The sequence below is a fragment of the Stomoxys calcitrans genome, chromosome 2, assembly GCF_963082655.1.
Source record: "Stomoxys calcitrans chromosome 2, idStoCalc2.1, whole genome shotgun sequence".
NCBI lineage: Eukaryota > Metazoa > Arthropoda > Insecta > Diptera > Muscidae > Stomoxys > Stomoxys calcitrans.
This window is the reverse complement of record NC_081553.1, coordinates 66,732,156-66,747,950: the sequence shown is the minus strand read 5'-3', so window position 1 is coordinate 66,747,950 and position 15,795 is coordinate 66,732,156. Positions and strand designations below refer to the sequence as shown.

Here is a 15,795-nt window from a genome sequence, read left to right as displayed (position 1 = left end):
TGGATCGTATGGAGAAAATGAAAATCAGTGCATATTTACAGCTCCATATCTTCATTGTAAATCACTATTGAGCACATGTTAATATATGCAAATTTTTTCCAATGAATGGAACCGATTCAAGTTTTAGCTAATAATAAGCCGTCTCCTTTTTAGAACAAAGTCCAAACGACGTCCTGCAATGCGACGTCTCCTTGAGGAGAAGTATTTACATGAAATAGTATCTCACAAATTTTGTCAGCATTAGTTGGGTATAACCACCACTGAAAATGTTTTCTGGTATTCTCGCCAGGATTTGAAGCCATACGTTCAGCGTCATAGGCGGATATGCTAACCTCTGCGCTACGGTGACCTCCCCCACCGTGGTTGTAAAATGAAAATTTACCCATGAACATTCCATAGAGGAACAGAGGCAAACTTCTCACACATCAATAAACGCATCCGATTCAAGTTTTAGTTTAATGATAAAGGGCCTCCTATTTGGAGCAAAGTCAGAACGGCGTGTTGCAAGCTATATCTCTTTGATGAGAAGTTTAATATGGCATAGTACCTTACAAATGTTGCCAGCATTAGGAGGGGACAATCACTGCTAAAAATTTTCATACCCACCAGAATAGGATAGGGGTATACTAATCTAATCAATCCCTTTGTAACACCTCGAAATATTGATTTAGAACCACATAAAGTATATATATTCTTGATCGTCTCGAAATTCTAAATCAAACTAGCCATGCACGTCCGTCCGCCCGTTTGTCCACCCGTCCGTGCGTCCGTCTGTCGAAATCACGATAGCGGTCGAACGCGTATAGCTAGCAGCTTGAAATTTTGCACAGATACTTTATATTGATGTAGGTCATTGGGGATTGCAAATAACCGATCTCTCGATTTGACTTCTTGAGCCCATGGAAGCCACAATTTTGGTCCGATTTGGCTGAAGTTTTGCACATGGTGTTCTGTTATGACTTTCAACAACTGTGCCAAGTACGGTGTAAATCGGTCATGAACCTGATATAGATGCTATATAAACCGATCTCCCGATTTGACTTCTTGAGCCCATGGAAGCCGCATTTTTTCTCCGATTTGGCTGAAATTTTGCAAATAGTGTTCTGTAAAGACTTCTAACTACTGTGCCAAGTACGGTGTAAATCGGTCAAGAACCTGATATAGCTCCCATATAAACCGAACTCCTGATTTGACTTCTTGAGCCAATGAAAGATACAATTTTTGTCCGACTTAACTAAAATTTTGCATATAGTGTTCTGTTATGACTCTCAACAACTGTGCCAAATACGGTTCAAATCGGTCAAGAACATGATATAGCTCCCATATTAACCGAACTCCCGATATGACTTCTTGAGCCCTTACACGCCGCTATTTTTATCCGATTTGGCTAAAATTTTGCATATAATGTTCCGTTATGACTCTCAACAACTGTGGCAAGTACGGTCCAATTCGGTTTATAAGTAGATATAGCTCCCATTTGTTAGCAGAATCCATGGTGGTGGGTTAACAAGATTCAGCACGGCCGAACTTAGCACGCTTTTACTTGTTTTCCGCTGTTCTCGCCAGGATTCTAACCGAGGCGATCAGCGTCATTGACAAACATGGTAACATCAGCCCTACTGCGGCCTCCCCCACCGTGGATGTAGTTGTACTTAATTCGTCAATCCGTTTGTAGCACTTATAAATATTGATGTATGACCCTTTATGTATGTATCATGACAGTCAAGAACACAAGTGTCATCATTATCTTGAAATTCTATGTTATTCTGGGTGTCTCCGTCCGTACATACTTCCATTCGCAGCAATACCAACGTCCATGCTTAGTATTACAAAACTTGGTTATGATCCCCCGATCTGTCGAGCTCTTCGAAAGGATAAATGTTAAACTTCTTTGTATGATGTCCAACCTTAAGGGCAGAATATCTAATTCAAGCCGTATAGCGTATCTCGCCAACCATCTACAACAAAAAACTTCACTTTCTTGAAACACAGCATACAAGTACAAACAAATTTATTTGAAGGCAAACATAATATTTTTTAACATTTAAAATAATTATCTCAAACATACATTTATATTGCAACAACCCATCAACCAACAAAAACCACAGGATTACGTCGACGATTATTCCTACGCTGAAGGTTTAACAAACGCTGATTTTGTCTAATCAATCTTTTGAGATTTCGCACTAGAGGACCCTTAATCTTGCGTTTCGCTCCTCTGATTCGCAAATTGGTGATTTTAATAGTTCTTCTGGTGCTGCCATTTCCATTATTATTATTATTATTACCATTTCCTTGTGCTTCGGCATATTCCACAAGTGTCAGCATAAGCATAACTCCAAAGATGAGGGCAATCAAAACTCTTTTCAAATCCATTTTGAGCGAAGTACACTCTGTAGAAGTTGTTCAAGCAAATTTTCTATTCTGGCTCAAAATTTTGTCTTTGCACATGGTTTTAAGAATAGGCCGCAGACTATGAAATAAATTTAATTGCGCGTGTTTTTTGCACTATGAAGTTTTATACACTCAAATGTGTTCGGAGACCCCCTTATGAAGTTTTGCAAACAAGCGATGGCACACAAGCACGTTGTTCAAACGAAATTAAATAAATATGAGGAATACAATGTAGAACGAAAGTGAAAGCTTTAGCACTATACACTAATATAAAGTAAATTTATAATATTTATTTCATTATACCCTACACCACCACTGTGGTACAGGGTACTATAACATAGTAAACCCAGAAGGAAGAGAGATAGACCCATTGATAAGTATACCGATCGACTCAGAATCACTTTCTGATACGATTTAGCTATGTCCGTCTGTCTGTCTGTCCGTCCGTCTGTCTGTCCATCTGTCCATGTTAATTTGAGTACAAAGAAAAGGTCGTAATTTTCGTCCGATCGTCTTAAAATTTACAGGCATGTTTTTTCACCTAGAGACGAAGTCTATTGAAATTGGAAAAAATCGGCCCAGATTTGGATATAGCTCTCATATACATGTTCGTCCGATTTAGTGTAATATTGCAATAATGTGATCATTTGTTAACCGATTCTCTCGAAATTTGGCACAAAAGATTTTCTCTTGACTCTCGACATTACTGGCGAATTTCATAGAAATCGGTTCAGATTTAGATATAGGTGCCATATAAGTATATCGCCCGATTTTCATTTCTAGAGCCACTGCAAGCGCATCTTTTGACCAATCTTGCATGCACAACGCTTTTCTCGACGACTCCTACAATATCTATAGAGTTTGGTCGAAATCGGTTCAGACTTAGATATAGCTCTCATATATATTTTCGTCCGATTTTGAGAAATATTGCAAGAAAGTGCTCATTTCTTAATCGATTCCGTCGAAATTTCGCAGTAAGGATTTTCCTATGACTCTCAGTATTAGTGGTGAGTTTCATAGAAATCGGCTCAGATTTAGATATAGCTGTCATATATGTATATCGCCGGATTTTCACCCCAAGGGCCACCGCAAGTGCATTGTTTGACCAATATTGCCAAAATTTTGCTAAACGCTTTCCTCGACGACTACCACATTATCAGAGAAATTTGCTTGAAATCGTTTCAGAATTAGATATTGCTCCTATATATATGTTCGTCAGTTTTGGGGTAATTTGCCATAAGGTTGTCATTTGTCAACTGAAGTTTTTACAGTTTGAACATATTTGCTCGCCGAGGTCCATCAAAATTTGTTCAGAATTGCATATAGGTCCCACATTGTACTTATATGGTAGGTGTAGGGTATTATGCAGTCGGAACCGCCCTACTCTTGCCCTTCCTTACTGGTTTTCAATTCAAATGTTGTCATTTGAATTGTTTGAACATTTTTGGTTGAAATGTGATACGGTTTGATTAATTACCCGTCTGAAAACATCTGCCGAGGTCCATTAAAATGTGGGTCAGAATAAGATATAGCTCACACTTTGTACTTATAGGGTAGGTGTAGGGTATCGTACTTTTTTATTTTATTTTATTTTATTTTATTTTATTTTATTTTACTTTATTTTTTTTTATTTTTTTTTATTTTATTTTATTTTATTTTATTTTATTTTATTTTATTTTATTTTATTTTATTTTATTTTATTTTATTTTATTTTATTTTATTTTATTTTATTTTATTTTATTTTATTTTATTTTATTTTATTTTATTTTATTTTATTTTATTTTATTTTATTTTATTTTATTTTATTTTATTTTATTTTATTTTATTTTATTTTATTTTATTTTATTTTATTTTATTTTATTTTATTTTATTTTATTTTATTTTATTTTATTTTATTTTATTTTATTTTATTTTGTTTTATTTTATTTTATTTTATTTTATTTTATTTTATTTTATTTTATTTTATTTTATTTTATTTTATTTTATTTTATTTTATTTTATTTTATATTATTTTATTTCATTCCACTGTGCACCTAAACAACATTATCTATGCCATTTGCCAACTTTTTTGTTTTATTTATTTTTTTTTATAAAAACCTCAACTTGAGTAACAACAATTGTGGTTTTCGCCAAAATATAGGAAGAGCCAAGAAAAAGCGCAAAGCCAAGCTGAGTAGCTAGCAATTAAAACTCAACGCTAAAATTACTTTGGTTGCTGCAATTCTTGGTTAGCTTGCAACACCTTCTCTTATGTCCACAAAAGCAAATTTGAGAACACTTGTTTGCGGTTGAGTTAATTGCACTTTTACATGCTCTCCTTCATGTTAAAGGCAAACGTGAGTGAACGCTTTGCAGCAGTTTTTTTTTAGTTTTAGGTGCGTTTATGCAAGTATATACCCAGTGAACCAAATTTCCGAAGTCGTACATTTCTGAACTCTTCCGACTAGATCTTTCCGAAATCGTTGCGAAGCACAGAGGTTTGCATGCTCGCCTATGACTGCATGGGTTCGAATCCTGGCGAGAACATCAGAAAAAACTTTCGGTGGTGGTTATTTCATGCTGGCGTTCAAGAGCAAATTTGCAATTGACTTCTTTAGCGGAAAACACATTCGAATACTGTATGCATTTTTTCTGAATTCCGTTACAACTTGATAAGAAAAGTCGGAAAGTACATCCAAATTCTACAAATTTTTATTCCAGTATTTGGTCAGAAATCGATAGGACAAGTTCGAAAAACACATTAGTATTCAATAAGACTCAACATCAGAATTTAATCAGAAATCTTAAGGACAACTCCAAACTTCCTTCTGAATTCCCCATAATTTCGAAATCTATCAGAATTCTGTGCAAAGTGTCGGGAAAATCAACAAATTTCTCTCTATCATTTCGTTCCGAAGTTGTGTCAACCACTCCATATATTTTTCACATTAAGAACTCTGAAAGACTTCGAATCCGAATTTGGATGAATTTACCGAATTTTCGTACAGACTTCTGACCGAATTCTTCACTGGGTTCACTGGTTAGCGCCAAAATTTATCTATCTATAGAACTAAAATTTTTTTTGTTAAGTTTCATATGAAAGGGAAACAGAAGAGAAGCAGAAGAAGGAATGAAATGCGGTGGACGAGATTTATTTCAAAATTTGATACCTGAGGACTTTGTTTCATCTTTATCTGCAATATATCTGTGAGACATATAATGTCCAAAATGTCAGTGAAATCGGACAATAAATGTGCCTTTTATGAGCCCGAAACCTTAAATCGAGAGATCGGTCCATATGGCAGCTATATTCGAATCTGAACCGATCTGGGCCAAACTGAAGAAAGATGTCGAAGGCCCTAACACAACTCACTGTCCTAAATTTCAGTAAAATCGGATAATGAATTTGGCTTTTATGGGCTTAAGACCCTAAATCGGCTGATCGGTCTATGTGGGGGCTGTATCAACGACGGACGGACATGGATAGATCGTCTTAGATTTTTACGCTGATCAAAAATATATACACTTTATAGGATCGGAAATGGATATTTCGATGTGTTGCAAACGGAAAGGAATATACCCCCATCCTTGGGTGTTGGGTATAACAAGAAATGCTTTTTTTATACCCACCACCGAAGGATGGGGGTATATTCATTTTGTCGTTCTGTTTGTAACACATCGAAATATCCATTAGCGACTCTATAAAGTTTATATATTCTTGATCGTCGTAAATATGTAAGAAGTCCGTCCGTCTATCTGTTGAAACCACGCTACAGTCCTGAGCTGACTTTGCACAGATTCTTTTTTTGTCTATAGGTGGGTAAGTTCGAAGATGGGCTATATCGGTCTATATCTTGATGTAGCCCCCATATAAACCGATCTGCCACTTTTAGGTCTTGGGCCCTTTGGGACAGTGAATTGTTTTTAGCCTCTTGACATCCCTGTTCAATAAATCCTAGATCGGTTCAAATTTAGATATAGCTGCCATATTGACCGATCCCTTGATTTATGGTCTTGGGCCCATAAAAGGCGAATTTTTATCGAATTCGCTGAAATTTGGGACAGTGAGTTATTTTTGGCTCCTCGACATCCTTGTTTGATTTGGCCTTGATTGATCCAGAGTTGAATATATTGGTTGCCCAAAAAGTAATTGCGGATTTTTCATATAGTCGGCATTGGCAAATTTTTTCACAGCTTGTGACTCTGTAATTGCATTCTTTCTTCTGTCAGTTATCAGCTGTTACTTTTAGCTTGCTTTAGAAAAAAAGTGTAAAAAAAGTATATTTGATTAAAGTTCATTCTGTTTTATTAAAAATGCATTTACTTTCTTTTAAAAAATCCGCAATTACTTTTTGGGCAACCCATAGCTGCCATACAGAGCGATCTCTATTTTTAAGCTATTGAACCCATAAAAGGCGCATGTATGGTCCAATTTAGCTGAAAGTTGGAACAGTAAGTAATGTAAAGCTCCACGACATCCTTTGTTTAATTTGGCCTAGATAGGTTTAGATATGAATTTAGCTGGCATATAAACTGATCTCTTGACTTAAATTCTTGGGCCATAATAGGCGCATTAATTGTCTGTTTTCTGAGAAATTTGGTATTTGTTAGACCCCTCGACTTCCCTGTTCAATACGGCCCGGATCGGTCCATATTTGGATCTCCTCCGATCTATTAATTTAAGTTCTTGGAACAATAAGAGCACGTTTATTACTCGATTTCGCTGAAATTTGACACAGTGGGCCATGTTAGGCTCCTCGACGTTCGCGTTCAATTTGGTTAAGATCAGACCTTCAACATACGTGTCAAATATGGTCTAGATAGGTCTGTAACCTAATACAGCTCCCCTAAAACGATCTCCCTATATTAATTTTTGAGCCCCTAAAGTGCGAAATCCTTATTCTATTTGGCTGAAATTTTACACAATAACTTCTACTGTGGTCTCCAACATTCATTCCATTATTATTTGCTGCTCAACCAAATATGCATTTAATTTTCATTTCAAATATCCCATACTATTGCACCAGAAGATGTGTTGTGAGCTGCTCTAAAATGTCATCATTCAACATTACTTATTAATGGTACTTAAATGACATACAAAGCACTTAATGATTTAAGAGTTTCTCTTCCACCCATATGTCGGCTCACAAATTCCAATTCATTGTCATCAAACATTGTCATTAAAATCAAAGGATTTCAAATGTAATACTACTTAGGGTGATAATTACATAGACATTTCCAAGAAGTAAATTTATTGCAAACTCATAAATACTTGAACAAGCTTTAATATCATAAACGAGAAAGCATTAAAGCACTTTTAAGAGCCATAAGCAAAGTTATCTTTGGAACCCACTACCATGGATTCTACTTAAAATTTACACAAATAAAGTTAGCTTGGAATGTTGGAAGTCATAAAAAATTATGACCTTCTTAAAATCGGACAAATATATAAAGGAAAGGTTTATCTAAATCAAAACCGATTCTGCAGAAAACCCTCAGATATTGTGGTAGTCGTTAATGAAATCGTCGTTTAAATTTATGGAAAGATATGGTGATAAGTGCACTTATAAAGGCTCTAGAAGTGAAAATCGTTCGATATGTATGTATGGGAGCATTATCTAAATCGAACCGATTTCCCTGAAATGAACCTGTAATCTCAAAGGTCATAAGAGAAAGTATCGGTTAACAAATAACCAAAATATTGCAGTATAACTCAATATCTGAGGTAAATTTTTATGAGAGCTTAAGGGTGATTTTTAAGAGCTATAGGAAAGTTTTTCAAAAATATAAAAAGCCATTTAAATCAGAAAAATTCACGAAATCTTTATGTGAATCCATAGTACGGTCCATATTATTTTATGTTTGAAGATTATTTCATGCAAATGTTGATTGTGACTGCGCCTCAAATGGTAGTCTGATGGTGCAAGGTCTGGGCTATATGGTGGATGCATCAAAAGTTCCCAGCCAAGTTCACTCAGTTGTTGGCGAAGTGGTTTAAGCTGGTTCACCAGCCTTTGAAGTGGTTTGAGCTGGTTCACCATGCTTGGACCATGATCGTTTTCGACTAACGTTGTTGTAAACAATTCATTTTTCATCTCCAGTTATGATTCGTTTTAAAAACGGATCGAATTCATTGCGTTTAAGGTGCATATCACAAGCGTTGATTCGGTTTGTTAAATGAATTTCTTTCAATACATGTGGTACCCATATTGAAATTGACGCCAAACAAACAAATGTAAACAAAATTTCGCGCACTTTTTTTCTAAAGCAAGCTGAAAGTAACAGCTGATAACTGACAGAAGAAAGAACGCAATTACAGAGTCACAAGCCGTTGAAAAAATTTTTCAACGCCGACTATATTACTACTATATTACCGACAATTACTTTTTGGGCAACCAATATAAAAGGTTATAGGTTTTAGACCGATTCGGACTGTACTTGGCACAGTTATTTAAAGTCTAAACAGATTACTACGTGAAAAATTATAGCCAAATCGGACAAAAATTGTGGCTTTCAGAGGCTTAAGAAATCAAACCTGGGTATCGGTTTATATGGGAGCTATATCAGGTTATAGACCGATTTAAACCGTACTTGGCACATTTATTGGAAGTTATCACAGAGTACCCCATGCAAAGAATACTTCAAAAAATTGAGTCATCCAGGGGCTTAAGAGGTCATATCGGAAAATCTTTTTATATGGGAGCTATATCTGAATCTGAACCAATATGGCCCATTTACAATCCCCAACGACCTACATCAATATTAGGTATATGTGACAGACGAACATGGCTAGATCGACTCAGAACGTCGAGATGATCAAGCATATATAGACCTTATAGGGTCTTTGAAGAATATATTTGTGCAGGTAACTTGGACGCCGCTGTAGCGCAGAGGTTAGCATGTCTGCCTATCACGCTGAACGCCTAAATTCGAATCCTGGCGAACCCAGGCCCTATGGGGTCTTTGAAGAATATATTTGTGCAGGTAACTTGGACGCCACCGTAGCGCAGAGGTTACCATGTCCGCCTATGACGATGAACGCCTGGGTTCGAATCCTGTCGAGACCATTAGAAAAAATGTTCAGTGGTGGTTTTCCCCTCCTAATGCTGGCAACATCTTTGAGGAACTATGCCATGTAAAACTTCTCTCCAAAGAGGTGTCACACGGCGACACGCCGTTCGGACTCGGCTATAAAAAGGAGGCACCTTATCATTGGGCTTAAACTCGAATCGGACTGCACTCATTGATATGTGAGAAGTTTGGAATGTTCATGTTTGTGGAATGTTCATGGGCAAAATTTGCAATTGTGCACTATCCAGCCAAGAAGCGCCTGGGCCACCTAATGCCTTTAAATTTTGCACACAATCTCGCGAACACTTATTTCTAATTTCAAGGAGATATCTCTACCCGTTCTTACATGGCATATCTTTATACCCTACACCATCACTGCGGCACAGGGTATTATAAGTTTCTGCATTTGTTTGCAATGCTAATAAGGAGAAGATAAGTATACCGATCGACTCAGAATCACTTTCCCATTCGATTTAGCCATGTCCGTCTGTCAAAGTGCAGGTCGTATTTGCTATTCAGTCATTACGAAATTTTGCACGTATCACTTTTTTGGCCCAAGGACGAAAGCTATTGATTTTGGCAATAATCGGTCCGGATTTATATATAGCTCCCACATATGCGCATCGCCCGATTTGCACTTAAATGGCCGAAGTAGCTACTATTTTCATCCCGCCTACACAAAATTTGGCACATACTATTTTGTTACTGATTGTATTATATTTACAAAATTTCATCAAAATCGGTTCAGATTTAGATATAGCTTCTATATATATGTATCGCCAAATTTGCACCTAAATGGCCGTAGTAGCTACAACTATCAACCGCTCTGCACAAAATTTGACATGGATTGTTTTGTTCCTGATCTTGACATATCTGCAAAATTCCATCAAAATCGGTTCAGATTTAGATCTAGCTTCCATATACATATATGTCGCCCGATTTTTACTTAAATGGCCGTAGTAGCTACAATTTTCAACCTATCTGCACAACACTAGGTACGAATTGTTTTGTAACCAATCTTTACATATCCGCAAGATTTCATCAAATTCGGTTCAGATTTGGATATAGCTCCCATATATAAGTATCACTCGATTTGCACTGAAGTGGCCTGAAGTGGGAGCTATATCAGATTTAGATATAGCTCCCATATATAAGTATCACTCGATTTCCACTGAAGTGGCCGTAGTAGCTATAACCTTTAACCGATCTGCACAAAATTTGTTGTTACTGATCATAATGTATGTTTTTTTTTTGATTTTCTCCCACTGTAAGACTGATGGACGGACGGACGTGGCCACGTCGACTCAGAATATCAAGACCACTAAGATTATATATTCTTTATGAGGTTCCAGATCAATATTTCGAGGTGTTACAAACGGAATGTCTTGATTTGTATGTCCAAAGAACAAAGAGTCTGAGGACCGGCCACCCACTAAATACCCATTAATACGACATATGGGTCGATCGGGACTATATGGAACTGAAAAGAAAGGTCTACGATAGTAGAGTACAAATCTGATCTCTAGAACTCACCCCAATTTTCAAAAACCCTAGATCTCGGAGATGGCTGCACCGATTTAAGCAAAGTTTTGGTAGCTCAAAAACATACGGTAATTCAAAAACACAAAATTGGTATACAACTTTGGGGTTAAATAATCTGGGCCCTCCAACAGGACGTATTACCCAATTGAGATAATATGGGTATCAAATGAAAGGTATTCAATAGTATAGTGCGAACTATGGGTATAAGTTAAAGGTATTTGGAAGTAAAGCACAACTCTCATACAAAATATTTCGTCGGCCCCCAAGGGTTTCTTGGGGGCCGACCCATCCAAAACAACCCCAAAACGGTAATATATGTCCATCGACACAAAATAGATATGAAATTATCTGTCTTATGGAGAAGACTACGTGATAAAATTTGACAGTAGAGTGTATATTTGCGATTAATATTAGGCACCAAGCACTGTAACAGGAAATAGTCTTTGACATGTGTCTGAAATGGTCTTTGAAGAACTAATTCCCAAACGTACATGTTGGCAGACTAGAGTAGAGTAAGAATTTGATATCCAAATGTAGGAAAATGTATTGGCGACTGCCCAATCCAAGAAAACCATATAGATGATAAGGACAAAAAAAACATCATCCTATAGCGGTGTTATAAAAATAAAAAAAGAATTAATCGCGCAAGGGGATCGAGTATCAGGCATTAACGGGATAAGAGAATTATATAACCCACATTCGGTGTAAGATCTATACTCTCATTTATGCCAATATTGGAGTAATCAAGCGACCTATATAAAACGCAGAAGGTGATTTTAAGACATCTCACAACTTGTTGTTCTGGCTATAGTAGGATATGACTGCATCAGCCTAAAATGCATCGGCACTATGAAATATACATTACCAATGGACTCAAAGACACGTGCTATTAATTGGCATACAAAGCACAATGCTTCAAAGTTACTTAAAGAATTTTAAACCATCTCCCTCGTTGCATTATACACTTTTGCATATCTAAAATTAAATCATTATCTGTTGCTTTATTTCTTTGCGTTTGCAAAATATGCTGATCTGACAGACGGAGCTTAACGAGCCAATGCCATTTACAAGGAAAATCTTTTCCATTAAGAAAAGTAGCTGTGATTACATTTACATTAACTCGTTTGCATTCAAGAAGCAAAATATATGCAAATAAATTCCAATAAGGAGTTGAATGAGGGACTAACTGACTGACTGATTGGGTTAGTGAATGAATTACTGGTAAAGTAAGTGCTTGAAGGCATGGCGACTGAGTCAAAATGCTTTGTTTTCTCTAAGGACTTACCTGTACTGGTGAAGCTGCCATCCATTGCTGAAACAAATCCGAAGTAACCGATGGCCTTTTGGGCGGGGGAGGTGGTTTGCGTCCCTCAATAAATTCATGCAGACGCACCAAAGCCTCGGCAGGGGCCCTTTCCATTAGCCATTTCTCAAAGGCCTCAGGTTTCTCCTCGAACAGACGTGCTACCTCGTCGACATCCTGCGACGTGACTTCACGTTGCATGGCTTTAGTCAAAGGATTAGCAGGTGTTGTGTGGGTTGAAGGATTTAGGCTACTGCTGCTGATGCTGAGGCTGCTGACACTGCAGCTGTTGTTAATTATGCCGCTGCTGCTGCCACCACCCGTTATTGAGGCGGTGGTGACAATTGTTTCTGGTGAAATGGAATCCTTGTCCAGTCCTATGACTTGATTAGCTGATACAGAGCCAGGAGAAGCAGGCGTCGTTTGAGTTGACATTGCACTCGATACTGGTGATTGAATTGTGGGTGATTGTAGACTTTTGAGGCCGGCATTGGACATGATGGGCGAAACAGGAGAGGCAATGGCAGGCGAGGTGTTTATGGATGCTTTATCCTCTTCCTGTTGCAGCTGCTGCAGCTTTCTTTCCGTTTCCTTATCGTCTTCTTTTGTTATGGTAGGTATTTGATGTGGGGTTCTCAAGGTGGGTTGTGCTAATGTGGCAGCTGTTACCGTTGCCGGCCGCTTAGCCGAACCATTCGATAATGCTTTGGTTTGTTTGGAATTGGAGGTGGTGGTGGCGGTGGCGGCGGTAACGGAGGTGGAATTTGCGCCACCATTCACTGCTGAGTGACATGTTTCATTGGAGGCCTTTATTGATTTTGCACTAGTCAGTGCGTTGCTTTGTTGCGGCGTTGACACATCTGTCATGTTGTGTTCCAGCGGGCTGAGGAGTGATTAGAGAAGTAGGGGCTGGATAGCAGATTTATTCCTGGAATCAACTCGTCTTATATCATGTTGTCAACGTTGCTGTGGATCTCCCAGCTAGAGCCTCAATAGCAAGGCCATCAATCACGGGGCAAGTCAAAGCAGCGCAAACAATGGGCCAAAGTTGACTGTCAATTTCGTCAATTCGTTACAACCCTTTTTGTTACCCTCCACTCCCTTTCACTTTGTGGATTTTCTAGGTGCTCTGATTTCAACTATCGATTGAAATCAACAGTTTCAATATTTGCTTGTTATCTAATCATGTTAATTAAAGCCCCCTAGCCTTCGCCATATTGAATAACGTGGCTTTTTTTTTGGCAAAATCCTCTTTGGTTTGCCAAAGCTAATCCGTATCGTTTCGAGGAAACTTTTCCCTATTGTTGGCCCGAGTGAGTGAGTATGGGATATCAGTTGCCTGATTGTCGTCTTTGTGGTGGTATCCTCTGCTTTTGGCATTTACATCATCATCGTCATCCTTCTCTGCTCTCGTATGCAAAGAGTGGTGATTATGGGTTTCTCGAAATTGGTCTTTGCTTTTTCGTCCATTTCATTGCCCGAAAGCCCAATTTTGTTGCTGATTTCCTTGTTGTCTCTTTTCTTTTTTGACTGAATGTCATCAAAAACTTTTCGGAGGGGCTGCGTCAATTGCCGCAATGTTCGAAAGTCTGCAAAAAAATATGAAAACAAAATTTGAGATTTTCACATCAATTCAAAAATCAATTTCAGCGAAATATTATTATAAACGATATTCTGAGAAGTTTTTTTTGAATCTTTAAGATGATAATAAGTTCAGAAAAGAGCTTCTTTTCTAATGGTCGCCCACTTGTTGCTTTGCAACGTTCATTCCACGCTTGCTTTCAAATTGCCCCTCACAGACTAATTTCTGTCCGTGATTACATTCTGCCGTGGGTTAACCCATTTTCATTACGCAGACGATGTTATAATACTTCTAAGGTGTAAGGATCCGAACGAGCTATGCAGAAGGGCCGAAAGGGTCTTGTATACAGGGTGGCTGATGAATATTGCTACAATGATGAATATTGCTACATTTTTTTTTCGGTGTATGGAACACATTTTTCTTTTATTCATGTTAAATTAAATTATTAAATTAATTATTAAATTATTATTAATTAAATTAATTAATTAATTAATTAAATTAATTATTAAATTATTATTATTAAATAGAAAAAAAGTTATTACATTTTTTTTTGGTAGCGGCTTTCATCAGCCACCCTGTATGGCATATGACTGGGCCATACTACGAATACTTCCTATTAGTGTAGGTCGGTTGGGATCGAAAATGAGCCAAGTCGGTCCATGCTTTGATATACTAATACCAAATTTCCCATGAGCATTCCACCGTAGCGCAGAGGTTAGCATGTTCGCCTATGACGCTCAACGCCTGGGTTCGAATCCTAGCGAGAATATCAGAAAAAATATTCAGCGGTGATTTTCTCTTCCTAATGCAGGCAACATTTGTGAGGTACTTTGTCATGTTAATCTTCTCTCCAAAGAGGTGTCGCACTGTGGCAGGCCGTTCGGACTCGGCTTTAAAAATGAGGCCGCTTATCATTGAGCTTAAAACTTGAATCAGACTGCACTCATTGATAGTTGAGAAGTTTGCCCCTGTTCCTAAGTGGAATGTTCATGGGCAAAATTTGCATTGCCTTTGCATTCCATTAACGAATAGGGGATACTTCTTATCCAATTCGACTGATGTGACGTGATGTTTGTCTTGACTTTCAAAAACTGTGTCAAGTTTCTTTTAAATCGATTCATTGCCTGATATAGCTGTCATATGAACCGATTTTCAGATTAGGCTGCTTGAGCCACTAGAGGCCGCAATTTATATTCTGTTTGGCGGAATTTTTGCAGGGCCGTTTTGATTTGATTTCTAATAACTATTCATGAACCATTACATGATATAGCTGCCATATAAACCGATCTCTCGATTTGACTTCTTGACTCTATAGAGTGTAAGTTATTATCCTATTCGGCTAAAATTTCGCCTCCAGAGTTTTTTTTTTCCAAATTCCAAAATACGCGGAAAGTATGGTCTAAATCAGTCCACAACGAAATATGGTTCACCCTATTTGACTTCTTGAGCTCATAGAGGAACAATGATTATCCCATTTGGCTGCAATTTTTAACGTGATTTTTATTTTTTTAATATAACTTCTAACAGCTATGTCGGTTCTTATCTTTATAGAGCTCCCACATGTAATCCATGGTTAAGGGTACATTAGATTCGGCCCGGTCGAACTTAATGTGCTTTTACTTTTTAACATTTTGTCTATGCTCTTACTCGCGTTTTTTGTGATGCAATTTAATGTCTTGCATATTAACAATCAGATATTATAATAAAAGATACGGTCCTTCCTAAGAAGCCAAAAAGGGCGGTAAAAAGCTTAAAGATGAAAAAAACTTGATATAAATCAGAAAATTTCACCTTTCCAATTACTTTTTGTGGGACGATCCCTTTCACCGTTTCAATTCCGTTTAATATGGGACACTCCACAAAATTAAAAAAAAAAAAATATTATACCCACCAAGATAGGATAGGGGTATACTAATCTAGTCAT

At 37.4% G+C, this 15,795-nt stretch overlaps 1 protein-coding gene across 1 annotated transcript in view; it reads right to left on the bottom strand.

The window, feature by feature from the left end:
- The window catches only part of LOC106085877 (cGMP-specific 3',5'-cyclic phosphodiesterase), a 377,334-nt gene that overhangs the window by 48,135 nt on the left and 313,404 nt on the right, over positions 1 to 15,795 (bottom strand). The window contains exon 5 of the mRNA XM_059363771.1: positions 12,272 to 13,878. Within this exon, the coding sequence (XP_059219754.1) occupies positions 12,272 to 13,156 (885 nt within the window). The 5' untranslated portion in view covers positions 13,157 to 13,878. The remainder of the gene's footprint in view (positions 1 to 12,271; positions 13,879 to 15,795) is intronic.